Source organism: Bufo bufo, chromosome 5 (assembly GCF_905171765.1).
Source record: "Bufo bufo chromosome 5, aBufBuf1.1, whole genome shotgun sequence".
Taxonomy (NCBI): domain Eukaryota; kingdom Metazoa; phylum Chordata; class Amphibia; order Anura; family Bufonidae; genus Bufo; species Bufo bufo.
Genome location: NC_053393.1, coordinates 452,408,706 through 452,435,830, shown reverse-complemented (window position 1 = coordinate 452,435,830; position 27,125 = coordinate 452,408,706). Strand labels below are relative to the sequence as shown.

The following is a 27,125-nucleotide window of genomic DNA, read 5'->3' as shown; positions in this document are numbered from 1 at the left end:
AACAAAAATTCTCCCTGGCAGGGGATATTACATAATCTTTGTTTGGATGCTATATCACCCCCACTCCAACTCTTTAACCAAAGGGCCCTGCGTGCCGAATTAGTGAGGGAGGCTGACTGTGCACTGAGTTTAATAGAATCAACTGATGCATCCGTCAAGAAATCTGCTGCTTTTTGTAATGTTGGCAAAGAGGATAGAATCTGATCCCTAGGGGCTCTATCTTTTAATTGTACCTCCAGCTGCTGTAACCAGAGAGCTAAGGTCCTGGCCGTGACTGTAGCCGCTACGGCTGGACAGAAGGCTAGGGTAGAGGCCTCCCATGCACCCCTAAGGAAGGTTTCAGCTTTTTTGTCTAAGGGCTCCTTAAGCATACCAGTATCTTCAAAAGGAAGAGAAGACTTTTTTGATACTTTGGAAATGGCAACATCAATTTTTGGGGCTTTCCCCCAAGAGGAGGAGGCTACTTCTTCGAACGGATATTTTCGTTTAAACGCCCTAGAGGCAAATACTTTTTTGCCTGGTTTTCTCCATTCTCTTTGAATTAAAGACATAATGCTGGAATGTACAGGAAAACAACGGCCCTTCCTTTCCTGTAACCCCTGAAATAAAGAGTCTGCTACAGATTTATCTTCTTTAACGTCCTCAATGTTCATGGTGGACCTAATGACTTTTAATAGCTTATCCGTGTCTTCAGAGGGGAAAAAGATGTTAGACATGGACTCGTCCTCCGATGAAGAACCAGACGAGGACGACCTGGTGATGTCACTGTTTTCTGACGAAAGTTCCTGGGATAAGCCCGCTTTTGCACCTTTATCTTTAACGGATGTTCTTGCCTTTCTGTCTGACTTTAGGGTATTTTTGACTTCCGTCTTGATGAGTGACCTAATGTTATCTAATAAGGATGGCGACTCATCCGAAATGGTCTTGTCAATGCATCTTTGACACAATTTCTTCCCGTAAGAAGAAGATAGGGCTGTTCCGCATAGCGCACACTCTTTGTTTTTTCTTTTAACCAGCACTTTCTTCATCTTAGGCTGGAAAAAGGAGAGCACAAAGCGTAATAAATAAAGGGCAAAACGGAAAAGGAGCCACTTACCCCCTGAAGATCAATAAACTACCGGGATGGGATTCACATCACCCTCCGCAGATTCCTGTCTTCTTTCTTCCTCCATTAGATAGAATAGAGAAGTTAGGGAGTCTATACGCTTATGCAAGAAAAGAGAAATAATTAACTTTCCGCCACTATCTTGGAGCACATGTAAGAAATGCTTACAAGGTAGGCCTCATACATGTAATTCAGCACAGACCGTCCTGTACAGACTCAGAGGACCGGTCTGGCCTGCACCTTTTTATAATAATGAAAAAAGGAAACCCAGCGTCCACGCTAGGAACGCGTCACATCCGGTACCCGGAAACCGGAAGTCCGCTACGATCTGCGTTCCACGCCTCTGATGGAGCAGCTGCCGAAAACCGGAAGTGCGTCATCCCACTCCGCGTGCACCGGAAGTGACGCTGTCCGGCTTCTCCGTCAGAAATCCAAGTGGCAGAGCCCTGACTCCAAGGATGACCACTTACTTCTGCCCGTTGGCGCTTCATGGGGCAGAGCTCTCCCTGAGAGGTAACCCACATGCCTGCCGCAAGATACGGAGGGCCCCTGGAGCACCTCTGCATCCTAGGGTCCTTTCAGCCTGCCCAGCAGCGCGATGGACCCCGGCAGCAACCGCCAGCCCTCTAGGAACTTCCTAGGCAACCAGACCGACGGTAAGACCTGAAAAGGAAAACACTGTAGGTCTCCCACTCCAGGGACAGGAAACCACTGAATGGGAAGAGAGGCTCCACCCTTTTATTTCTGTAGGTTTCCTGTCCCTGGGGGTGGATCCCTCTCTCTATGGTGCTGTCGTGGGGGAGGGGAAAAAATACCTAGTAGCCATTGGCTCCTGAACTGGAAAATGTAGGAGCCAAATAAAAATTTTAGTCGCCAAATCGAAACCGAATCAAAATTTTGATCAGATCAGCGTAGGGTTGTTTCGATACCAAAATTTTTATTTGCTTTCATCACCATAAAAAAGTATTGCGATACTCAATACCACGCGAAAAAAGCTGCGTGCATTTCGCATTTTATGAAATGTTCGGCCCATAATAGAACAGTCCTATCCTATTTTTTGGGTTGACAAGGCAACTAAAAAATGGCGAATCGCATGGTTTTTATTTATTTATTTCTGTTACGGCGCTCACCGCAGAGGCGATATTTTTAAATAATTTTATAGTTTAGACTTTTTGGACCCAGCGCTATGTAATATGTTTATTTATTGTTTATATATTTTATATGTAGAATTGGGAAAGGGGGGGGGGATTTAAACTTAATATTTTAGGGTACTTTAACACTAGCGTTTTTCTTTTCCGGCATAGAGTTCCGTCACAGGGGCTCTATACCGGAAAAGAACTGATCAGGCATATCCCCATGCATTCTGAATGGAGAGCAATCCGTTGAGGATGCATCAGGATGTCTTCAGTTCAGTCTTTTTGACTGATCAGGCAAGGAGAAGGAGACCAAACAACATTTTCTAAAGAAAAAACCAGAACAAAAAAGGAATACCACCGACCGTAACCATAAAGGTCCCAACCAAATTGAACCAACCCCTCCTGCAACAGACAAGAATGGGTGGGAGCTGTGTCCCCCAATGGAAAAGACGAGAAAAAGATTTTACAGATTAGTTTCACAAAAAAAAAAAAAAAAATCTCCTTTTCTCGCCCATTCCATTGGGGGGCACAGACCATGGGACGTCCCAGAGCAGTCCATGGGGTGGGAAAAGATCAGCACCTCCAGAGGGAAACGTCCAACGGTCAAACAGGAACCACAGCCTGCAATACCTTGCGCCCAAGGGCAGCATCAGCCGTTGCCAAAGAGTGCGGTTGGTAAAACTTTGCAAAGGTATACAAGGACGACCAGGTTGCCGCCTTACAAAGTTGTGATGCAGAGGCTCGATTACGCCTAGCCCAGGAGGCCCCCACCGCCCTGGTGGAGTGTGCGGTAACCCCCACTGGGGGAACACTGCCACGGGAACGATAGGCCATGGCAATAGCCGACCGAATCCACCGAGCCACAGTTACCTTGGAGGCCGCCAGACCCTTGCGAGGCCCCTCGGGAACCACGAAAAGAGAATCCGAACGGCGGAAGGGGGCAGTAACCGAAAGGTACACCCGCAAAGCACGGACAACATCAAGGGAATGAAGAGCGCGCTCCTTGGGGTTCGCCGGGGAGGGGCAAAAAGAGGGCAGGACTATGTCCTCATTAAGGTGGAAGGCGGAAACCACCTTGGGCAAAAAAGAAGGAACGGAATGCGCCACCCCCTGCAAGAAGGTCCTCACAGGACTGAGCATAGCCAGGGACCACTGAAAGAAAATGGCTAGAGCCGAAACCTGACCTTTTTTTAGGGGGCTCAGGGACATTCCCATCTCAAGGCCCGCCTGGAGAAAGGAGAGGACCACCGGAACGGAGAAACGAAGGGGAAAAACACCTAGCTTCTCGCAAAAGGCAAGAAAGGCCTTCCAGGTACGATAGTATATCCTGGAGGAAGCTGGTTTCCTGGCTTTGATCATGGTCTTTACTACGGAGTCCGAGAAGCCCCTCTTCTTCAGGATGGCGGTCTCAACAGCCACGCCGTTAAACGAAGCGACCGTAAATTCTGGTGGAAGAGCAGTCCTTGAGACAGCAGGTCCTCCCTGAGAGGAAGAGGCCACGGGACGTCTGCCAGCATCCGAGTGACCTCCGAGAACCAGGCGCGGCGAGGCCAATCGGGGTCGATGAGGATGGTCGGAATCCCTTCTGCCGCGATCCTGCGAAGAACCTTTGGGAGTAGAGGCAGTGGTGGAAAGACAGAGGAGGGCGAAATTTTGCCACGGAGCCACTAGAGCGTCCACCCCGCACGCCTCTGGATCCCGAGCTCGGGCTAGGAACATGGGAACCTTGTTGTTGAGCCTGGACGCCATCAAGTCCACGTCCGGGAGGCCCCAACGGCGACAGACGTCCTTGAATACATCCGGATGCAGAGACCACTCTCCCGGATCCACCTTGTTGTGACAGAGTCTGCCGTCCAGTTGTCGACCCCTGGGATGTACACTGCCGACAGTACTGGAACGTGAGCCTCCGCCCACTGGAGGATCCTTTTTACCTCCTGCATCACCATCCGGCTTCGGGTCCTGCCCTGATGATTGATGTAAGCCACGGCTGTGGCATTGTCCGACTGGACCCTTACCGGGTGACCCGCCAGGAGAGGAGTCCAATGAGAAAGGGAGAGAAAAATTGCTCTGAGCTCCAGAATGTTGATCGGAAGGCGGGCATCCACCGCTGACCAAACCCCCTGAACCGTCCGCGCCCGGAGAACGTCACCCCAACCCAGGAGACTGGCGTCGGTGGTGACGATCGTCCAGGAGATTGGAAGGAAGGACCTCCCTGAAGTCAGGTTCTGAGAGGCCAGCCACCACGGGAGTTCTGCGCGAACTCGAGGAGGCAGGCGGATCCGAGAGTCCAGACCCCGCGATGTCCTGTCCCAGGAGGACAGGATCGCCTGCTGCAGAGGCAGAGTGTGAAACTTGGCAAAGGGGATGGCCTCGAAGGAGGCCACCATCAGCCCCAGAACCTGCATGCACTCCCGGATGGAGAGACACCGGGAGCGCAGAAGGAGAGACACCGGGAGCGCAGAAGGCGAGACACCGGGAGCGCAGAAGGCGAGACACCGGGAGCGCAGAAGGCGAGACACCGGGAGCGCAGAAGGCGAGACACCGGGAGCGCAGAAGGCGAGACACCGGGAGCGCAGAAGGCGAGACACCGGGAGCGCAGAAGGCGAGACACCGGGAGCGCAGAAGGCGAGACACCGGGAGCGCAGACTCCAGAATCCGAGAGGACTTGGCATCCGGAAGGAATACCCGGGCTGCCGTGGTATCATCCCTAGGTAGGTCACCCTCTTGGAAGGTTGAAGAGAGGACTTTGGGAAGTTGATCAGCCAGCCGAACTGTTCCAGAGTCTGAATAGTGATTCGGACGCTGTCCTCGGCCTGGGGAAGAGAGGGAGCCTTTATCAGTATGTCGCCCAGGTAGGGCAACAGAGATATGCCTCTGGTACGGAGAAGCGCCATGAGCGGCGCCAAGATCTTGGTTAATACCCGAGGGGCTGTCACCAGCCCAAAGGGAAGCGCGACGAACTGATAATGATGGCCACCAAAGGCGAAGAGCAGGAATCTGAAGTGAGATTCTGCGATAGGGACATGCAGATAGGCGTCTTGGATGTCCACCGACGCGAGGAACTCCCCCCGGAACCTCCGCACCCTCAGGGACTTGTTTAACAGCTTCAGGTCTAGGACCGGACGCACCGATCCCTCCTTCTTTGGCACTACGAATAGGTTGGAGTAGAACCCTGCGCCTTGTTCCTCTAGGGGAACTGGGGCAATCACTCCCCGGTCCAGAAGGGAAGAGACCGCTTGTAAGAGGTCCGAGGCCCGGGCCGGGTCCCCCGGAACCAGAGACGGGAAGAAACGTTCCGGAGGCCTGGAAACAAATTCTATTTTGTAACCAGAGGTTACGATTTCCAGGGCCCAGGCATCCTGGATGTGAGCTCTCCAAACCTGCTGAAAGGAGAGCAGTCGGCCCCCCACCGCAAGAGGTGGGGGCACCCCTTCAGGCGGAGGACTGCTTCGGAGCAGTGGGGCGGGCAGAACTCCCCTGGAATTGTGACCGCGGGCGCCAGGCAGGTTGGGGCTTAAAGGAAGGCTTCCTGCGGGAGTCCTAAGAGCCACCGGAAGAGGGGGCCGTCGTAGACCTGGAGGAGGAGAAGCGACGAAAGGACTGGTTCCTAGGACCAGAGGACCGAACCATGAAGGTGCGCTTGGATCTAGATTGCCACCCGTAGCATCCGAGATAATCTCGTCCAGCTTGGCACAAAAAAGCCTGGAACCCGCGAAGGGGAGGTTAGTGAGGGAACGCTTGGAGGAAGCGTCAGCGTCCCAAACCTTCAGCCAGACCTTCCTGCGCTGCGTGACCGAGGGGGCCGAAACCCGCGCAAAGAGAGTGCTGACATCCAAGGAAGCTTCACAAAGGAATTTTGTCGCCTGAGACATCTGGAGGACAAAGTTCAAGGTGTCCGCAGAGGCATCCTGCTCCGTGAGGTCCTGATGGTGGCGCTGCAAACATACCGAAAGCGCTCTGGCTACCCAGGCCGAGGCGAACGCGGGACGCAGACCTGTGCCCGCCGAAGTGATGATGGCTTTGGAAAGAGAATCCAAACGCCTGTCAACGGAAACCTGTAGGGAGGAACCGTCCAAGACCGGTATGGCCGTATTCTTAGCCAATCTGGCCACCGGCGGGTAGACCTTGGGGGGGGGGTGGAAGACCACTGCTGCACGGTTTCTGCCGGAAATGGATGAAGAGTATCCATGCGTCTTGTGGCAGAAAAACTGATTCGGGTGGTCCCAGGCCTTAGAAAGGACCTTTGCAAATTTGCCATGGATGGGAAATGCGACCGCCTCTGGTTTCCTGGAATGGAAAAGGGGGAATTCCTAGCTACTAGTGGAAGGAGGGTCCCCCTGGATATCAAAGGTGTCACGGACCGCTGTGACCAGGTCCGCCACCATGGTGGACAGCTTAGGCGACGGTTCTAGCTCAGTGTCTTCGTCCGAGCTGGATCGATCCCCTTCAGACCTATGGTCCCTGCGAGGAGGGGGAGAGTCTGAGTGAGCCTCGAGGCGAGGGGGGGGAAGCAGAGTCATCTGAGGAGGGATGCTGCTGCGCACGCTGCCTCTTAAGTCGAGCGTCCTCTGTGGGAAGCACTGTGAGGTGGAGCGGTGCTAGCCACAGGATCCGTGGCTGCCATGCATTCCATAAAGGCCATGGCGGCACGCGAGACTTGGGCTAAGTATGCGGCCGCCCTAGATATGGCAGAGGCCCAGGAGGGTTCAGATGTCTCCAAAGGGGCGGAAGAAGGACTGGGTGGATGGAGAGGAGGCGGAGGAGGAGGATGATCCTGTCCCGAGGCAAGGCAAGAACTACAGGAACCTGTGACCGATAGTGGCAAGCAGCAGAACTTGCAGGGCCCCAGTGGGGCCTGAGAAGCCGGCTTGGAGGACTTTTGGGGGGCCCCGGGTTTTGGCATGATGGCGACAATCCCAGAAAGGTCAGGGTCTCCTACCGTTGCTCAGATGGTAAGCAAAGCAGATGCGTCCTGCAGTCTTCCCCCTCTGCTCCACACCAGTGGGGTTCACCTCTTCAGTCAGCTGGCACAAGGAGAGGCAGTGATCTGGATAGAGGGCAGGAGTAGGTGACCCTGGATCTGGTAGGCCGCCTGAGCTGCAGGTTGAGCCCGCGAGTCTCAGGCCGACTCCTTCCTCAGTGGTTTGACCACTGAGTCAGCCTTAGACTCTGAAACGCATATGGTGTAAAGAAGGATCCTTGCCCGCACTGTATATGAATATCTTGGCATAACTTCACTTGCCTCTGGAAGTGCTTCCAAACATCATAAGAAAACCTGTCTGTGGATCGGCCAGCACAAGATCGTGATTACGCACGTGGGACGCCAAAAGACTGAAGTCTTATCCACAATTGTTATTTTTATTCAATTTTTTATTTATATATTTTTTCTCTATTTTTATAAAATTATTGATATCTCTATACCGCTCATGCACTTTTTTGTACACAATTATATTTATGCGATCAAGTTCACATCATTCTATGCTTCTGTGGAAATCTTAAATAAGCAACTGCATACGCTGTTACCCTCTTTTCAATATATTCCCTTTAAAAATATATTTTTTTTTTAACCAATAAATATTTCTGCATAAGAACAGATGAGGAGTGCTATGTATCATATTTTAAACGGAATGTGTCATCAGAAAATGATCAATTGTTGAAATCATGTATTTATGTTAAAAATATTTTTAAAGGATGTTTGATGTTATTTTTTACTTTCCATGCCAATATCTGTATTAAACACAAAAACAAAATCCTGCAATTTCTAAGCCTAAAAACAAGTGCCATTTCATTGTCTCTACAGATCACTTTACTGCAGTTATCTGCTTATTATTACAGGCAGGATTAGAATGATAGATACCGTCTCTCTATACATATAACAGAGAATTCAACATTCAATATAGGAGAGATCACATCTTATCTACTACATCCTGACCTCTGCACAGGTCACACAGCATGCCTAGAAAATGTTCCCATAGAAGTAAATGAGGTCCACCATTGTGTCTATAGCCCATGTGACCGATGTTAACAGCATTTAGAGAATTGCTTTACAGCAGCTCAGGCAAGATGGCAGCCTCCATAATCCTGTTCAGAAAACAGAATTAAAAAAAAAAAAAAAAAACAACCCGTAAAATTCTCTTTCATTCCCTTTTCTGACAACCCAAGATGCAACAAAAGAATTATGAAGCAAGGGCCTTTAAACACGTTTTTTGGAGTGTATTGTACCAAATTTATCTTTAAAGGGATCGTTAAGTGGTTTTATATTGATGACCCATCCTCAGAATAGGTCATCAATATCAAATCGTCGGGGGTCTGACACCCAGCACCCATGGCGATCAGTTGTTTGAAAAGGAGGGTGCACTCCATGTGAACGCTGCTTCCTCTCCATTACAATATAGGCATTCACCTGACATAAAAAGGCCTTTTATGCCGCTGTATATACAGAACATAAGGACCATTCTTTGTGGCGGATATGGGTGGTGGCGGATATGTGTGGGCTGGATATGTGTGGGCTGGCATGAGGAAATTCAATTACAGGTGGTCGTCACAGGTGTTTAATTCCTCCGAGATCCATGCCCCATTCATTTTTAGAAATGGGAGGTAGTCCACACGGTCGTGAGCTAGGCAAGTGCGCTTATCGGTCACTATCTCCCCTGCTGCGCTGAACGTCCTTTCGGACAGGACACTTGACGAGGGGCAAGCCAAGAGTTCAATTGTGTCAGCTCTGGCCACAGGTCAAGTCTGCACACTCAGTAGGCCAGGGGTTCCTCGCTTCTCAGAGCGTCCACATTGGCCGTTAACCCGATATAGTCGGACACCTGTCGGTCTAGGTGTTCCCCGAGGCTGGATCCGGAGGGCGGCTGTCGATGGGTTGGTTGCAAGAATGATCTCATATCCGAAGTGACCAACACATCTTCTAAACACCCTCTTCTTGCAGGTGCGGTAGGATTGGTACCCGCACCTGTTTCGCTGTGGGTGGAAATTCCTCTTCCAGCGCCCGCAACAGCAGAATGTAGCATTTCTCTTAGCAAGGCCTGGAAATGGTGCATTCTGACAGCCCTCTGTGATGCTGGTAACATGTCCGCCATTTTAGGTTTGTATTGGGGGACAAAGTACATTGCCACCCAGTACTGGTCCTTGCCCTTTATGCTTTTTATACGGGGGTCCCTCTTCAAACTCTGGAGCATGAAGGCCCCCATTTGCACTAAATTAGAAGCGGTGAGCGCCCTGGCTCCTGCTCATCACCCAGGAGAATGTCGTCCTCGGTCTCCTCCCCCCAGCCATGGACAACACCAAGGATCCCCGAAAAGTTTAAAGTCCCCCTCAAAACCTGCTCTTCTTGCTCCTCCTCCCCCCAGCCACCATCCTCCTCCGATTCCTCTGCAAGCTCCAGAAAGAAGGCGTAAGGTACGATGTCACTGATGGCACCCTGGCTGCGACTGACCAGTTTGGTGATCTCATCAAATGGCTGCAGAAGTCTGCATGCGTCGCGCATGAGCAGCCACTGGCAAGGTGAAAAACAAACCAAGCTCCCCAGGACCTGTCCTGCTGGAGAGTTCGTACAGGTAGTTGTTAATGGCACGTTGCTGCTGGAGCAGCCTATCAAGCATATACAAGGTGGAGTGCCAGCTCATCGGGCTGTCACAAATCAGACGTCTGACGGGCAGGTGGTGTCGCCGCTGAACGTCAGCCAGGCGAGCCATGGCTGCGTAAGATCTCCTAAAGTGGCCAGAGATTTTTCTGGCATGCCGCAAGACGTCCTAAACCCCGGGGTATTTGGCAACGAATCGGTGCACAACTAAGTTCAGGACGTGTGCCATGCATGGCACCTGTGTCATTTTGCCGTGTTTTAGCACGCTCAGAAGATTGGCACCGTTGTCGCACACCACTTTACCAACAGTCAAATTGAGCAGGGTTAGCCACTGATCGGCCTGTGACCGCAGAGTTGAAAGCAGTGCAGGACCAGTGTGTGGCTCTTGGCTTCCAGGCACAACAGCCGCAGCACAGCATGGCAATGTCTCACCTGCCACGTCGAATAGGTTCTGGGGAGCTTAGGGGGGTGAAGCAAAAGAGGCGGTAGAAGTGAAAAAAGTCAGCCGAGGAGGAGACGGAGGATGGAGTAGAAGGAGGAGAAGAGGCAGGCCTGCATGCAATCCGTGGCGGTAACACCAAATCCACACGGCCGCCACAGGTTACATGCTTGACTGCCGTCAGAAGCTTCACCCAGTGGGCAGTAAAAGGTATGTACCTTCCCTGCCCGTGTTTGCTAGACCACGTGTCTGTGGTCAGATATATCTTGGCACCGACACTGTGAGCAAGAGATCTATTCACTTGCTGCTGAACGTGGCCATATAGCTCTGGGATGCCCTTCTGGGAGAATTATTTCCTTCCAGGGACTTTCCACTGCGGTGTGTCAATGGCCACAAATTTTCTAAAGGCCTCCGAGCCCACCAGTTTATATGACAGTAGTTGGCGGGCTAGCAGTTCCGACAAGCCAGCGGTCAGACATTGGGCAAGATGGTTATCCGGCATCATCAATTTTTTACGCTCGAACATTTGGGCTACGGAAGCCTGCCTTCTGCCAGATGAACGCGACGACAGCAGGGTGGAAGGTGGAGTGGAGGACAAATGGGAGGAGAGAGGAGAAGAGGCAGAACATGGAGCGCCAGAGTGTGGCTTTGTGGGTTCTGACAGCGTTGCTCCCACTGGGCTTGGTGATAGGAGGCCAGGTGCCTTCTTAAGGCGGTCGTCCCTAGGTGAGTGTTGGGCTTACCGCCACTTATGCGTTGATAGTACAGGCTGCAGATGGCAACACTATTGTCAGCAGCTGACACGTTAAAAAAAAGCCCACACTGCACTGCAGTGTTCCGGCGTCCTGGGAGCGCAAGATGCAACCGTGCATGGTGGATGGCTCGCTCAGATACTTTTGCAGTCTGCTTTTTGCCTCCGATGCACTGCGAGTTCTGTCTGCTCCTCCTTCTCCTCCCTATCTGCTGCCCCGTCTCTCCCTCTGAACTCCCCTCCTCTTTCTCTCTTGTGGCCACCCACGTGACATCCATCGACATGTCATCATCGTCACCTTCACCACCACTGACATTAGAGATCTCTGAGTAGGCAGCAACAGCGGGGACCACCCTCCTTGGGCTGATCTGGGTACTGTCGTCAGACCGCTGGGTGACTGACGTTGCTACCTCCTCTTCCTGATCCGATGCCAAGAATGGCTGTGCATCGTTAAGGTCTGAGAATAGATGGTAAAATAATTCCTCTGACTCGAGTGGAGGGGCTATGGTGGTGATGGTGGTGTCTTTGGGGAGCACACAGCAGAGAGTGAGAAGGGTGCAGATACAGAGGATGAGGAGGGTGCAGAAGCAGAAGGCTGAGCCACTCAACCAAATCTGGTGCGTCCTTTGACATAATCGCACGTACCTTCTCCATCTTCAAAAAAAAGGGGGTTAGTCAGCACCTCCCATCTCCATCTTCCCACTAAGGCTCCGGCCTGGTGCACCTGCCCGACCCCTACCACCCTGCGGAATGGCCTGCCTCTTGCTCTGCCTGTCATTTTCAAAATGACCCTGTGCCAAAGTCCCTAGAGAAGAGCAGCATTTGTGGAAGCAGGTATATCGCAGGCCTCAATCAGTATTTGGTGGAAGCAGGTATATCAATCCCCTTATTCAGTATTTTGTGGAAGTAGTTATATCAATCCCCTTAATCAGTATTTTGTGGAAGCAGGTATATAGAACCCCTTAATATTTGGTGGAAGCAGGTATATCGCACCCCTCAATCTGTATTTTGTGGAAGCAGGTATATTGCACCCCTCAATCAGTTTTCTTTGGGGCAACCTATATATCACACCTGTTCCAATTAGTTGTTACAATAGCGTTTGTCCCTCTATATAGCTGCGGTATCGCAGCAGAACTGCAGCATAGTTCAAATGCACTATATAGAAAGTATATTATAGGTATATCACACCCCTGCCTCAATCAGTTTTTTGGGGGGCAACAGGTATATCACACCAATTGCAATTAGTTATTACAATAGCGTTTGTCCCTCTATATATAAAAAGACAAGACGTGGCACTCTTATCTATTGTGGACTGTGGTGCTTGTTGTGCTGGCTTCCCAGCCAGAATCATACATTGAAGAAATAAACAACAGCACTCAATAAAGAACTATGTTCTGGTTATTTATTGGCAACTTCACCAAATTGTGACGTTTCGGTCGTAGGACCTTTATCAAACACTGTGTGACAAATAAGAAAATATTCCATAAGTACAAAAATAAAATAAAGTAAAAGTGGCAACATCAATGATTTATATATGCATTACCCATAACACCATCAGATAATACTAAAGCCTTACATACATAGTTTTAATCAAATATAGTTACAGAAAATTTCAGAAAAAAAATTGTGGTACAAAAAGTTCATGTACAAAGCTCCTGCTCTATATATACTTAGTTGACTTGTTATCAAAAAGAAAGAAAAAATGAAGAAAAAATTACAGCAGTCAGGTAAAACTCCATATCTGTTAGAGAGACATTCAGGATAACTATTTTGAATTCATGGAATAGATATTAGATGCTAACGTATATAGGAGTATATGAGAGTATATAATCTACAATCTGCGATCCCTTGATACACGCAACAGTTATTACAGCCTGGGGCGACATCAATCCCAGAGCAACATAGAAAAGTAGGACATTCAGATGCATGTATGGCTATAGGGTAGAACCGGGTGCCCCCATAAGGACAAAAAACACTTACCAAGTTGCCGTTGAGAAAATGTGTGAAGAGTAGATTGAGCTGATGGTGTATCCACACCCATATAGACGCTGAGGATAAGGGCTCTTTCACACTTGCGTTATTGTCTTCCGGCATAGAGTTCCGTCGTCGGGACTCTATGCCGGAAGAATACTGATCAGGATTATCCTAATGCATTCTGAATGGAGAGTAATCCGTTCAGGATGCATCAGGATGTCTTCAGTTCCGGTACGGAACGTTTTTTGGCCGGAGAAAATACCGCAGCATGCTGCGCTTTTTGCTCCGGCCAAAAATCCTGAAGACTTGCCGCAAGGCCGGATCCGGGATCAATGCCCATTGAAAGGCATTGATCCGGATCCGGCCTTAAGCTAAACGTCGTTTCGGCGCATTGCCGGACCCGACGTTTAGCTTTTTCTGAATAGTTACCATGGCTGCCGGGACGCTAAAGTCCTGACAGCCATGGTAAGTGTAGCGGGGAGCAGGGGAGCAGCATACTTACCGTCCGTGCGGCTCCCCGGGCGCTCCAGAGTGACGTCAGGGCGCCCCAAGCGCATGGATCACGTGATCACATGGATCACGTCATCCATGCGCATGGGGCGCTCTGACGTCATTCTGGAGCGCCCGGGGAGCCGCACGGACTGTAAGTATACCGCTCCCCCGCTCCTACTATGGCAACCAGGACTTTAATAGCGTCCTGGGTGCCATAGTAACACTGAAAGCATTTGGAAGACGGTTCCGTCTTCAAATGCTTTCAGTACACTTGCGTTGTTACGGATCCGGCAGGCACCTCCGGCAACGGAAGTGCATGCCGGATCCCAACAACGCAAGTGTGAAAGAGGCCTAAGAGGTGCATGTGGCTAGATATATCAGGCCCGGAAGGAAATGACCGAAACCGGAAGTGCCTATGCGTCCTACTCTGGAACGCATCCACCTCTCATTTACCCACAAGTAACTACTAATATTCCGTACATTCAGGGGGTTGTATGTATGTCTCTATGTGTGCCGGGGTGACAAGGGTATAGGGGACATATCTATGTATAATTACAACTAAATCGCCATGAGGAACGCAACCGGAAATGCGTTCCAGCCGCGACCGGAAGTAGCCGATGCGTTCCAACTTGGAACGCATCGGATCCTATCCTCCTATTCTGATTGAGCACTGTGGATTATATGTAATGTATTAGCTGGCAATATCAATCTAGGGACAATATTGATTAGATTACTATAAAGGAGGTATAGATCTAAAAGTAAAAATCAGCCAATAATCAACAATAAAGAAAAATAAAGAGAAAGGAAAAAGAAAAAGTAAAGGAAAAAATATATATATATATCCTCTATAGTGAAACCCATTAGGTCTGTAGACAATAAGAATGAAAAGAAGAAAAGAGACCAACACCCAAAAGGATACAGAAAAAGGACGGCAAGCATGGTGGGGGTCCGGTTCTTAGTGCATCTGAAAGAAACAAATAAATATTAGTAGTTAGTGATGATTTATATTATTTGACATATATACCAATCACATCACGGTAATTCAAATGAAAGAGGACAATTCGTAGTCCCTATTGAGCCCCTTAGGTTCTAGGCTTTGTAGTCTATGTATCCAGTAAGCCTCTCGCTTTTTGAGTATTTGTTGTCTATTGCCACCTCTTCTTGGTAATTCTATTTTTTCTATTATTTGAAATTTCAGTTGGGATACACTATGCTTCATTTTATGAAAATGGTGAGGAACCGGAAGTAACAGGTTCTCACATCGGATGGTAGACTTATGTTGACAGATGCGATCCCTAACATTTTGGGTGGTCTCCCCCACATATATTAGGCCACATGGACATTTCAAGAGATATACTACATAATTAGATTGGCATGTATGGAACCCTTTGATTTGTATGGACTCCCCGGTCTGTGGGTGATAGATTTTGTCCCCTTTCATTACATTTGAGCACTGCGCACAATGTAGACAAGGAAACGTACCCTGTCTCGCTTTTCCTAATAAGCGCTGATGTAAAGTGGTACTACTCGGACCAATATCCGCTCTGACAAGCCAATCCCTCAAATTTTTTGGTCTCCTACTACATGGTAGACACCGTGTCTGAAATTCCTCTATGTTGGGAAAGGAACGTGTAAGTATGTTCCAGTGCTTATTGAGGATATTTACAATTTTATAGGAATATGGGTGATAAGTGTGTACAAAGGGGATTCTCTTATGGGTCCCATTTTTTTGCCGCGACCTAGATTCTGACTTAGGTGAAATTATTGCCATGGGATATCCTCTCTGTTGGAATTTATGGGTCATTTCTATAACTCTTTTCTGTTTGTCCTCCTCTGATGTCACTATTCTCTTAATGCGTTCAAATTGTGATCTAGGTAGTGATTTTTTAGTAGAGGGTGCATGACCCTCTACTAAAAAATCACTACCTAGATCACAATTTGAACGCATTAAGAGAATAGTTTGAGGGATTGGCTTGTCAGAGCGGATATTGGTCCGAGTAGTACCACTTTACATCAGCGCTTATTAGGAAAAGCGAGACAGGGTACGTTTCCTTGTCTACATTGTGCGCAGTGCTCAAATGTAATGAAAGGGGACAAAATCTATCACCCACAGACCGGGGAGTCCATACAAATCAAAGGGTTCCATACATGCCAATCTAATTATGTAGTATATCTCTTGAAATGTCCATGTGGCCTAATATATGTGGGGGAGACCACCCAAAATGTTAGGGATCGCATCTGTCAACATAAGTCTACCATCCGATGTGAGAACCTGTTACTTCCGGTTCCTCACCATTTTCATAAAATGAAGCATAGTGTATCCCAACTGAAATTTCAAATAATAGAAAAAATAGAATTACCAAGAAGAGGTGGCAATAGACAACAAATACTCAAAAAGCGAGAGGCTTACTGGATACATAGACTACAAAGCCTAGAACCTAAGGGGCTCAATAGGGACTACGAATTGTCCTCTTTCATTTGAATTACCGTGATGTGATTGGTATATATGTCAAATAATATAAATCATCACTAACTACTAATATTTATTTGTTTCTTTCAGATGCACTAAGAACCGGACCCCCACCATGCTTGCCGTCCTTTTTCTGTATCCTTTTGGGTGTTGGTCTCTTTTCTTCTTTTCATTCTTATTGTCTACAGACCTAATGGGTTTCACTATAGAGGATATATATATATATTTTTTCCTTTACTTTTTCTTTTTCCTTTCTCTTTATTTTTCTTTATTGTTGATTATTGGCTGATTTTTACTTTTAGATCTATACCTCCTTTATAGTAATCTAATCAATATTGTCCCTAGATTGATATTGCCAGCTAATACATTACATATAATCCACAGTGCTCAATCAGAATAGGAGGATAGGATCCGATGCGTTCCAAGTTGGAACGCATCGGCTACTTCCGGTCGCGGCTGGAACGCATTTCCGGTTGCGTTCCTCATGGCGATTTAGTTGTAATTATACATAGATATGTCCCCTATACCCTTGTCACCCCGGCACACATAGAGACATACATACAACCCCCTGAATGTACGGAATATTAGTAGTTACTTGTGGGTAAATGAGAGGTGGATGCGTTCCAGAGTGGGACGCATAGGCACTTCCGGTTTCGGTCATTTCCTTCCGGGCCTGATATATCTAGCCACATGCACCTCTTATCCTCAGCGTCTATATGGGTGTGGATACACCATCAGCTCAATCTACTCTTCACACATTTTCTCAACGGCAACTTGGTAAGTGTTTTTTGTCCTTATGGGGGCACCCGGTTCTACCCTATAGCCATACATGCATCTGAATGTCCTACTTTTCTATGATGCTCTGGGATTGATGTCGCCCCAGGCTGTAATAACTGTTGCGTGTATCAAGGGATCGCAGATTGTAGATTATATACTCTCATATACTCCTATATACGTTAGCATCTAATATCTATTCCATGAATTCAAAATAGTTATCCTGAATGTCTATCTAACAGATATGGAGTTTTACCTGACTGCTGTAATTTTTTCTTCATTTTTTCTTTCTTTTTGATAACAAGTCAACTAAGTATATATAGAGCAGGAGCTTTGTACATGAACTTTTTGTACCACAATTTTTTTTCTGAAATTTTCTGTAACTATATTTGATTAAAACTATGTATGTAAGGCTTTAGTATTATCTGATGGTGTTATGGGTAATGCATATATAAATCATTGATGTTGCCACTTTTACTTTATTTTATTTTTGTACTTATGGAATATTTTCTTATTTGTCACACAGTGTTTGATAAAGGTCCTACGACCGAAACGTCACAATTTGGTGAAGTTGCCAATAAATAACCAGAACATAGTTCTTTATTGAGTGCTGTTGTTTATTTCTTCAATGTCCCTCTATATAGCTACAGTATCGCAGCAGAACCGCACACAACTGCTGCACAATACAAATGCACTATAATATACTTATAATATACTTTCTAACATAGAATGTAGATTACACCCCTCAGTATGACATACCTATCGATAGCACACCTATACCAGTCCTTAAAAAGACTTTTGTGGCCCTATTAGCTCGAGTTTGGTGTCCCCAACAGTCTGTCCCTGCTCCACAAAGCAACCTCTCCCTACACTGGCAAAACACACAATGTAAAATGGCTGCCAGATCGGGTTCTATTATAGGGTGGGGGTGTGTCCATGTGCTGAAACGTCTCAATTGGCTGTCCTGTCCCACGTGATGGATGTGCCATGGGTCAAAGTTCGGCGCAATGCAAAAGAATATGGCGCATGCGAACATTGCCATATGTTTGCATGTTCGGCGAATCGCAAACGAGCAAAGTTCTCCGCAAAACGACCGCCGGGCGAACTGCAAGGCCATCTCTAGTGAAAGGGTTTTCCCACTAACACTTATCCTTTATCGACTGTCAAGATCAGCAGTGGGGGATTCGGGAGTGGAGGAGCCCATGAACATCGGGACGCCTGGCTCATGCACTGTTGGGGATGATGAATAATGATTTTAGGAAAACAAAAGGGGGCGACCCAGCATATCAATCGGATAGGGCAGTATAAAACTGGTAACAGGTCCCATTTAACTTGTATCCATTTTACATTCTGACCACTTGGGTATGTCTGCGAAGTTCCCGTTTGCTACTTACCTCACTCTGAGGTTCTTTAATGACTTCATAAAGTGCCGAAACCAAAGTTGTCTTCTCCTTCAGACTTGCAGCATAACTTGTAATAGATGCCTCAGGCTGAGTCTAAAGACAAAACGTTCTTTGTAAGTCCAAATTATTTTCCTACCAGCTCATGCAAAAAAGGCTTTTAGATCCCTGAGATCACCACAGGCGACAACGAAAGTGCTTTCTATTCTCTTTAAGCAAATTGCAAGACAATTTGAATGTGGCTAGCATGTACCTACAACCATCGGAAAGACTTAGGATAATCATTTCATGATACCAAGCAGAGATACAAACGTTAAAACTTCACTAGCAGATTTTTATATTTGCGTGACACAGCTGCACCATCTCAAATGAATATTAAAGGGGTTGTCTCTCCACAAACACACCCTCACTCAGGATACCCTTGTAGGTGCCAAACAGCTTCTGTTCTGGTGGACCTGGCGTGTTTATGAACTGCATCAATTAATGACCACTGACAATGTGTGGACACACGTGACCACAGGAGGATAAACAAGAAATACCAGCTTCTCCTTTCACAAAAGGGTTTGTCTTCACGAGACTACTGCTTACACGGAACTAGGGACGTTGAATATACAATCTGATCTGAGAACAGGATAGGACATCAATATCAGATTGGCGGGAGGGGGTGCGACTCCCATTACCCCTGCTGATCAGCTGTTTGAAGAGACCACAGCGATCGTACGAGCGCTGCCGTCTCTTCACGGTTTACCTGCTCGCAACGCAACTGCAGCACCGAGCAGTGTAATTACATCTCAGCTGTCCCATTCACTTCAATGGGACTTCATGTGACCAGGACACAGCTGTCCTATAGAAGTAAATGGGGATGGTGTAGCTGTAATTACATCTGCTCGCCGCTGCAGTTGCAATGACAAGCAGGCAAACAGTGAAGAGTACACAATGCTCATACGAGCGCTGCTTTCTCTTCAAACAGCTGATCTGCAGGGGTGCCGGGAGTCGGACCCCCGTCGATCTGATATTGATGACCTATCCTGAGGACAGGGTTCGCCATCTTTCATTAAGTGATGGGCTATCCTCAGGAAACATTCTCTAAAACGTAACTGAGCGTGTGGGCACGCTGACTCTCCATCTCCGCATGAACTGTATCTAGTCATCGTGATCGAGGAGTATCAATTCTTTTTATTCTATGAACATTGCACTTTAATAGTCTGTGTGGACTGTTGGAAACTAACTGTATTGTCAGAGTTTTAAGATAAAATACCACTGCATTCTATTTTGATTTGTGTCTGCTATAGGTGGACTATCCTCAGGATAGACCCCTGCTGATTAGTTAGTGATGGCCTGACACCTCACAGCCCGATCCGCTGTTTAGCAATAGCTCAAGCACTGGAAGCAGACTGCTCAGTCGGTAGTGGACATCACTGCAGTGCTGCTCTCACTGAGGTCAAGTGTCTTTTTAGGTGTCTGACTGAATAAGCGTTCCTGTGTCAGGAAAATTATTATATCTGGCCATTATATTACATCTATTCTGTGTTTATCACCGGTTTTCCCAGAGCTGGGTGAGTGAAGACTAGCTACTTTGATGTCTCCTATACACAACATACACACAGAAGAAGAGAACCTGCTCCCCTAAGGCTGGGTTCACACGAGCGTGTCCGGATTAGTTCCGGATGCGTCCCAGTGTGTTGCGGCAAACCCGCGCGAGTAGGAATGCAATTGCAGTCAGTTTTGACTGCGATTGCGTTCCGATGTTCAGTTTTTATCGCGCGGGTGCAATGTGTTTTGCACGCGCGTGATAAAAAACCGACTGTGGTACCCAGACCCGAACTTCTTCACAGAAGTTCAGGTTTGGGTTCGGTGTTGTGTAGATGTTATTATTTTCCCTTATAACATGGTTATAAGGGAAAATAATAGCATTCTGAAAACAGAATGCATAGTAGGTGATCAATTGAGGGTTAAAAAAAATAAAAAAAATTAACTTACCTTCTCCTCTTGTTCGCGTAGTTCTCCCGGTCTTTAGTTCTTTAAAAGATGAACTATGGGCTAAAGGACCTTTGGTGACGTCAGATCAGTGATGTACCATGTGATTGGAGCATGTGATCTGACATCACCAAAGGTCCTTTAGCCCATAGTTCATCTTTTGAGAAGTAAAGAAGAGACAGGGAGCTACGCGAACAAGAGGAGAAGGTGAGTTTATTTTTTTATTTTTTTTAACCCTTAATTGACCACCTACTAAGCATTCTGTATTCAGAATGCTATTATTTTCCCTTATAACCATGTTATAAGGGAAAATAATACAGTTTATAGACTGTCACCTAGCAACCATGCGTGAAAATCGCACCGCATCCGCACTTGCTTGCGATTTTCACGCAACCCCATTCACTTCTATGTGGCCTGCGTTGCGTGAAAAACGCTGAATATAAAGCATGCTGCGATTTTCACGCAACGCATAAGTGATGCGTGAAAATCATCGCTCATCTGAACAGCCCCATTGAAATGAATGGGTCCAGATTCAGTGCGGGTGCAATGCGTTCACCTACCGCATTGCACCCGCGCGGAAATCTCGCCCGTGTGAACGCAGCTTAACTCTTTGCAGCAAACAGACACACCAAGGAGGACAACAGTACTGAGCAGTGTAGCGGTCAATCCAGCACTAGGGTGAGATGCAGGAGGATATCTGTGCCTCGGTTTTCTTTCTAAAGCTCACTACTACTACTACTCCTTCACAGACGTCTCTAGGTAACATGTAATCTGATGCCTCAATTGATCTTCAGAGATGAGAATAACTATTGGCTCATTGAGAGCGACTATCAATTCAGGAGTTTTGGGGGGGGGGGGGGGGGGGGGGCAAGTGGCTCTTAAGTGGAGAAGGCATTCTCTAATAAGGTATATTATAACGTTTCTTATAATCACTTACACTATTGACTAGGTAAAGACAGTGGGAAGTACAGTACCTATAGACAGACAAAGTCCATAAATACAAATGACACACGTCAGATAGCATTGTAAATCATCCTCCACCTATATTGACAGGTCAAGATTGTTCAGAATAAATACCTTATACTCTGACAACCATTCATCCACAACTCCTCTCTCTGTAGTCAGCATCTTCCTGCATCGAGCAGCTTATAGCTGGTTACCTAATGAAAGAACAGAAAATAATTAAAATCTGTACGTGAGCAATGACCACATGATGTTACAAAAAGAAGTAAAATCAGAAAGTCCATCAAGCTGACTTAGTACTATGGATCAGCTTTGAAATAATACAATACATTGATTTCTTCAACCAAATCCACATCATGTTCAGGCAAATGGGTCATTAGTCTCCCTTAACTGAAGCCTAAGGCCTCGTTCACACTTCAGTGTTTGGTCAGTGATTTCCATCAATGATTTGTGAGCCAAAACCAGGTGCTGCTCTAAACACAGAACAGGAGCAAATCTTTCCCTGCTACCTCATGTCTGTGGAGGCTCCACTTCTGGTTTTGGCTCACAAATCACTGATGGAAATCACTGAAGTGTGAACAAGGCCTAAAGGATTCGCAAAATACTGGAGACAGTTTGACTTTTAGTTTTGCAACAAGAACTTCCAGAGGCATCCACTAAAAAACAACACAACACCCTGAAAAAGTTAGACATACCAATAGCAGGTTTCTAGACACATTGACAATATATAGTCAGGTCCATAAATTTTGGGACATCGACACAAGTCTAACATTTTTGGCTCTATACACACCACAATGGATTTGAAATGAAACAAACAAGATGTGCTTTAACTGCAGACGGTCAGCTTTAATTTGAGGGTATTTACATCCAAATCAGGTGAACGGTGTAGGAATTACAACAGTTTGCATATGTGCATCCCACTTGTTAAGGGACTAAAAGTAATGGGACAGAATAATAATCATAAAATCAAACTTTCACTTTTTAATACTTTTTTGCAAATCCTTTGCAGTCAATTACAGCCTGAAGTCTGGAACGCGTAGACCTCACCAGACGCTGGGTTTCATCCTTGGTGATGCTCTGCCAGGCCTCTACTGCAACTGTCTTCAGTTTATGCTTGCTCTGGGGGCATTTTCCCTTCAGTTTTGTCTTCAGCAAGTGAATTGAATGCTCAATCGGATTCAGGTCAGGTGATTGACTTGACCATTGCATAACATTCCACTTCTTTCCCTTAAAAAAAAAACTCTTTGGTTGCTTTTGCAGTAATCTTTGAGTCATTGTCCATCTGCACTGTGAAGCGCCGTCCAATGAGTTCTGAAGCATTTGGCTGAATATGAGCAGATAATATTGCCCGAAACACTTCAGAATTCATCCTGCTGCTTTTGCCAGCAGTCACATCCTCAATAAATACAAGAGAACCAGTTCCATTGGCAGTCATACATGCCCATGCCATGACACTACCACCACCATGCTTCACTGATGAGGTGGTATGCTTAGGATCATGAGCAGTTCCTTTCCTTCTCCATACTCTTCTCTTCCCATCACTCTGGTACAAGTTGATCTTGGTCTCATCTGTCCATAGGATGTTGTTCCATAACTGCGAAGACTTTTTTAGATGTCGTTTGGCAAACTCTAATCTGGCCTTCCTGGTTTTGAGGCTCACCAATGGTTTACATCTTGTGGTGAACCCTCTGTATCCACTCTGGTGAAGTCTTCTCTTGATTGTTGACTTTGACACACATACACCTACCTCCTGGAGAGTGTTCTTGATCTGGCCAACTGTTGTGAAGGGCGTTTTTTTCACCAGAGAAAGAATTCTTCGGTCATCCACCACAGTTGTTTTCTGTGGTCTTCCGGTGTTGCTGAGCTCACCGATGCGTTCCTTTTTTTTAAGAATGTTCCAAACAGTTGTTTTGGCCACGCCAAATGTTTTTGCTATCTCTCTGATGGGTTTGTTGTGTTTTTTTAGCCTAATGGTGGCTTGCTTCACTGATAGTGACAGCTCTTTGGATCTCATCTTGAGAGTTGACAGCAACAGATTCCAAATGCAAAATTACTTTTGGTCCCTTAACAAGTGTCGATGTCCCAATATTTATGGACCTGACTGTAGCTCCTTGGACTAGTCTAGCTATAAGACAGGAGTTTCCTCTTGAGGACCGATTACATACTTCAATATCAAGCATAATGTATAATCCCTTAAGGATCACCTACTGTCTATTGTCGTCACTAGTGTGAAAGTAGCCTTAGGCCTCATGCACACGGCCGTTGTTTGGGTCCGCATACGTTGCTCCGTTCCGTGGCCCCACAAAAAAAATATATATAACATGTCCTATTCTTGTCCGCGCTTTGCGGACAAGAATAGGCATTTATATTGAAGGCTGTCCGTGCTGTTCTGCAAATTGCGGAACGCGCACGGACGCCATCCGTGTTTTGCGGACCCCAAAACACACCACAGTCGTGTGCATGAGGCCTTAGAGGGAGACGAGCGCTTCTGTGAGCACTCCTGCTCTATGAATAAACTGTAACTGTACAGTGAATGAACTGAAGACATCCTGATGCATACTTAACGGATTTCTCTCCATTCAGAATGCATTAGGATAAAACGGATTCGTTTTTTTCCGGTATTGAGTTCCGTCCTAGGAAAAGAAAAGTACCCTTACAGCCAGGATTGGAGGCAGTGCAAATCCCACCTGTTAACCCCTTGTTTGCTGCAGTCTGTAACCAGAACACGATCAAAGGGTATTTCTCCCTCTGATTAGGTCCCAGTGATCTGATCAGAAGCTGGGTAAGTCCTCTGCAGTCGGCCCTGGGGACCTAGAAAGGACCCCAGGACTGTAAATTCAGTAATCCTGTCATTGGGGCACACCACAGCCTGAGCCCTAGAGAAACATACATAAGCTATTAGAAAACAGGAGTATACTAATACATTATAACCAAAATGCAGCCTGATCAAGCAACATAACCTTGCCCATGTCAATTATTTTAATTATTCTGGTTACAGCCAGTGCAACTCCCCTTCCCTGCTCTTTAGAGGTTTGTGTCAGGCTCCTCCACTAATGTCCACTGCAGCCGCCTCAAGCACCACTCAAACTGCAGCCACCTCTTCCACTGCTCCAAATGAAGCCGCCCCTCCCCCACCGATCCAACGGCGGCCACTTCCCCCCACCGATCCAACGGCGGCCGCTTCCCCCCACCGATCCAACGGCGGCCGATTCCCCCCCCACCGATCCAACGGCGGCCGATTCCCCCCCCACCGATCCAACGGCGGCCGATTCCCCCCCCACCGATCCAACGGCGGCCGCCTCCTCCCACCGCTCCAACTGCAGCCGCCTCCTCCCACCGCTCGCCTAGCCCTAGTATCACTTAACAGGTTATTTAATGTGAAATAGGTACAGTATAAACAATAAAGTAAAAAAAAACAAAAAAAAAAAACACGACATTTCAAAAATCTACTTGCAACACAAAAAAAGTATACAAATTAATTACTACAGCATAAAACAAAGCATGATAAACTAAAAAGTTAATTAGCTGGTAATCAAGGGGTTAAACATCATACTAGACATTGTACACGTTTCAGAACAGCAACCAATCACTGGGACAGAACCCTTTAACATATGGCACTCTAACAATTTCACTTTTTGGAGTTACACTTGAAAATTCTGGAGGGTTTGAAGTAGGTATTCAGCTTGAAACCTGTTTGTCCATGCCCACATTCTAAGACTTCCTTGATGAAATGTGACGTATTCCCACATTCATTACAATGCAGCTAGGCCCCTTTCACACGGGAGATAATTCCGCGCGGGTGCAATGCATGAGGTGAACGCATTGCACCCGCACTGAATCCGGACCCATTCACTTCAATGGGGCTATGCAGATGAGCAATGTTTTTCACGCATCACTTGTGCGTTGCGTGAAAAATCGCAGCATGTTCTATATTCTGCATTTATCACGCAACGCAGGCCCCATAGAAATTTATGGGGCTGCGTGAAAATCGCAAGCATCCACAAGGAAGTGCGGATGCGGTGTGATTTTCACACATGGTTGCTAGGAGACGATAGGGATGAGCAACCCCATTAAAGTCTAATCACTGTATTATTGTCCCTTATAACATGGTTATAAAGGAAAATAATAGCATTCTTAATACAGAATGCTAAGTAAATTAGGGATGGAGGGGTTAAAAACAAAAACAAAAAATTAACTCGCCTCATCAACTTGATCGCTCAGCTGGCATAGTCTTCTTTCAGGACCTGCAAAAGGACCTTTAATGACGTAATCGCGATCACAACGTGGTGAGCGTGGTGACGTCAGAGCAGGTCATGCTGAATGAAGATAGAAGGATCTTCAGATATCTTCATTCAGAAGGACCTGCGCTGACGTCACCGCACTCACCACATGGTGAGCGCGATTACGTCAAAGGTCCTTTTGCAGGTCCTGAAAGGAGAAAAAAAAGACTATGCCGGCTGAGCGATCAAGTGGATGAGGCGAGCAATTTTTTTTATTTTTTAACCCCTCAAGGCACATTTTACTAAGCATACTATATTAAGAATGCTATTATTTTCATTTATAACCATGTTATAATGGAAAATAATAAAATTAACAGAACACCTAACCTAAACCAGAACTTCAGTGAAGAAGTACGAGTTCGGGTACCACATTCAGTTTTTTCTCACGCGAGTGCAAAACGCATTGCACTCGCATGGAAAAAAACTTAACATCGCAACGCAATTGCAGTCAAAACTGACTGCAATTGCGTGCCTACTCGCGCGGGTTTCCCAGAATGCACACGCGACGCATCTGGAGCAAGCTCCGGAACTCCCGTGTGAAAGAGGCCTGAAGATGTAGACTTTAAAGGCCCAGGAGCCCAACTAATCAAGTTGCAGTTTTTTTCTTTTAAATAGTGAGCACTCCCGCAAAAATTTTTATTCTCTGGCCCGTTAGTAAGGTACATGATGTAAACTGCAGTGAAAATAATCTTACCAGTGACTGTATTTTTGAGTTAGAACCTCCCTTCTGACCCTCAGCTGTGCCATGCGACTAACACTCTGCCTCTCCAAATAAGGATCCATGCCCACGAGCATAAGGGCCCCGTACTGAATGCACGGGCATTGGCCGTGTGAACTCTGTTTCTGGATGTGGACCCACTGACTTGCATGGGTCCATGATCCGCAACATACCAAAGATAGAACACGTTCTATCTTTTTGTATCGTGGAGGCACGGACGGGAAGCCCATGGAGACGCTTCGTAGTGCTTCCATTAACTTCCGATCCGTGCCTCAATTCCACAAAAGATAGGTAAAGTCCTATCGTTGGTCATATGTTTCGGATTGCGGACCTACTCAAGTCAATGGGTCCGCACCGTTTACAGTCTGCAATATGGGCACTAAGCCATAACGTTTGTGGGCATGAGCCCTAACACAGCACTTTATGTGTAGACAGGCAGCCAGTTTTTCTGTGTTTTCTTATGGGAGACTCAATGTCAGTCTCATAGGAATGAATAGAGAAGTAACTGACTTCCTGTCCCGTCCGTTGGAGATCAGAGAGTTGATCACATGACAAAGCTGAGAATCAGAAGTGAGGTTATAACTCACAAGTACAGTCGCTGGTAAGATTACCTCCACTACAGTTTATATTGTGTACCTTTCTAATAGGCCAGAGAATAAAGATTTTTGTGCGAGTGCTACTTTAAAAAAAACAAAAAAAAACAAACACAAAATGCAGAACCTGTAACTGTGAAAATGCAGTGCAATCTGCAGGCAGTAGGATATAGAGCAAAAGGAGCTGAGCAGACTGATGTGTCATTTTTTTTTTTGGGGGGGGGGGGGGGGGGGGAGGAAACATTTCAGTGTAAAGCTATTTCACTACAATTTTTCTGACCAAAACTCCAAGAAAAAAGTGCAAGACCAGCAATGCCAGGGGACATTTCCACATCTGGCAGATTTCTGCATTTTCTTTAGAGGTGTAGAAAAACTGTAAGGCTAGATGTGACATTAGTGTAAATGAGTCTTGCTGCAGATTGTCTGAAACCATAGCATGCCGCCTTCATCACAATTTTGACATTA

The 27,125-nt window shown here is 46.8% G+C and overlaps 1 protein-coding gene across 6 annotated transcripts in view; it reads right to left on the bottom strand.

The window, feature by feature from the left end:
• FAM126A (family with sequence similarity 126 member A) overlaps window positions 1-27,125 on the bottom strand; it is a 162,340-nt gene that overhangs the window by 72,222 nt on the left and 62,993 nt on the right. For 4 of the 6 annotated variants that reach the window (XM_040433670.1, XM_040433676.1, XM_040433675.1 and 1 more), the window contains exons 2-4: window positions 23,757-23,945; window positions 21,184-21,266; window positions 18,124-18,225 (exon numbers count right to left, since the gene is read on the bottom strand). In XM_040433670.1, the coding sequence (XP_040289604.1) occupies window positions 18,124-18,225; window positions 21,184-21,234 (153 nt within the window). In that variant the 5' untranslated portion in view covers window positions 21,235-21,266; window positions 23,757-23,945. The remainder of the gene's footprint in view (window positions 1-18,123; window positions 18,226-21,183; window positions 21,267-23,756; window positions 23,946-27,125) is intronic. The other 2 variants (XM_040433672.1, XM_040433674.1) reach the window with 1 other exon arrangement.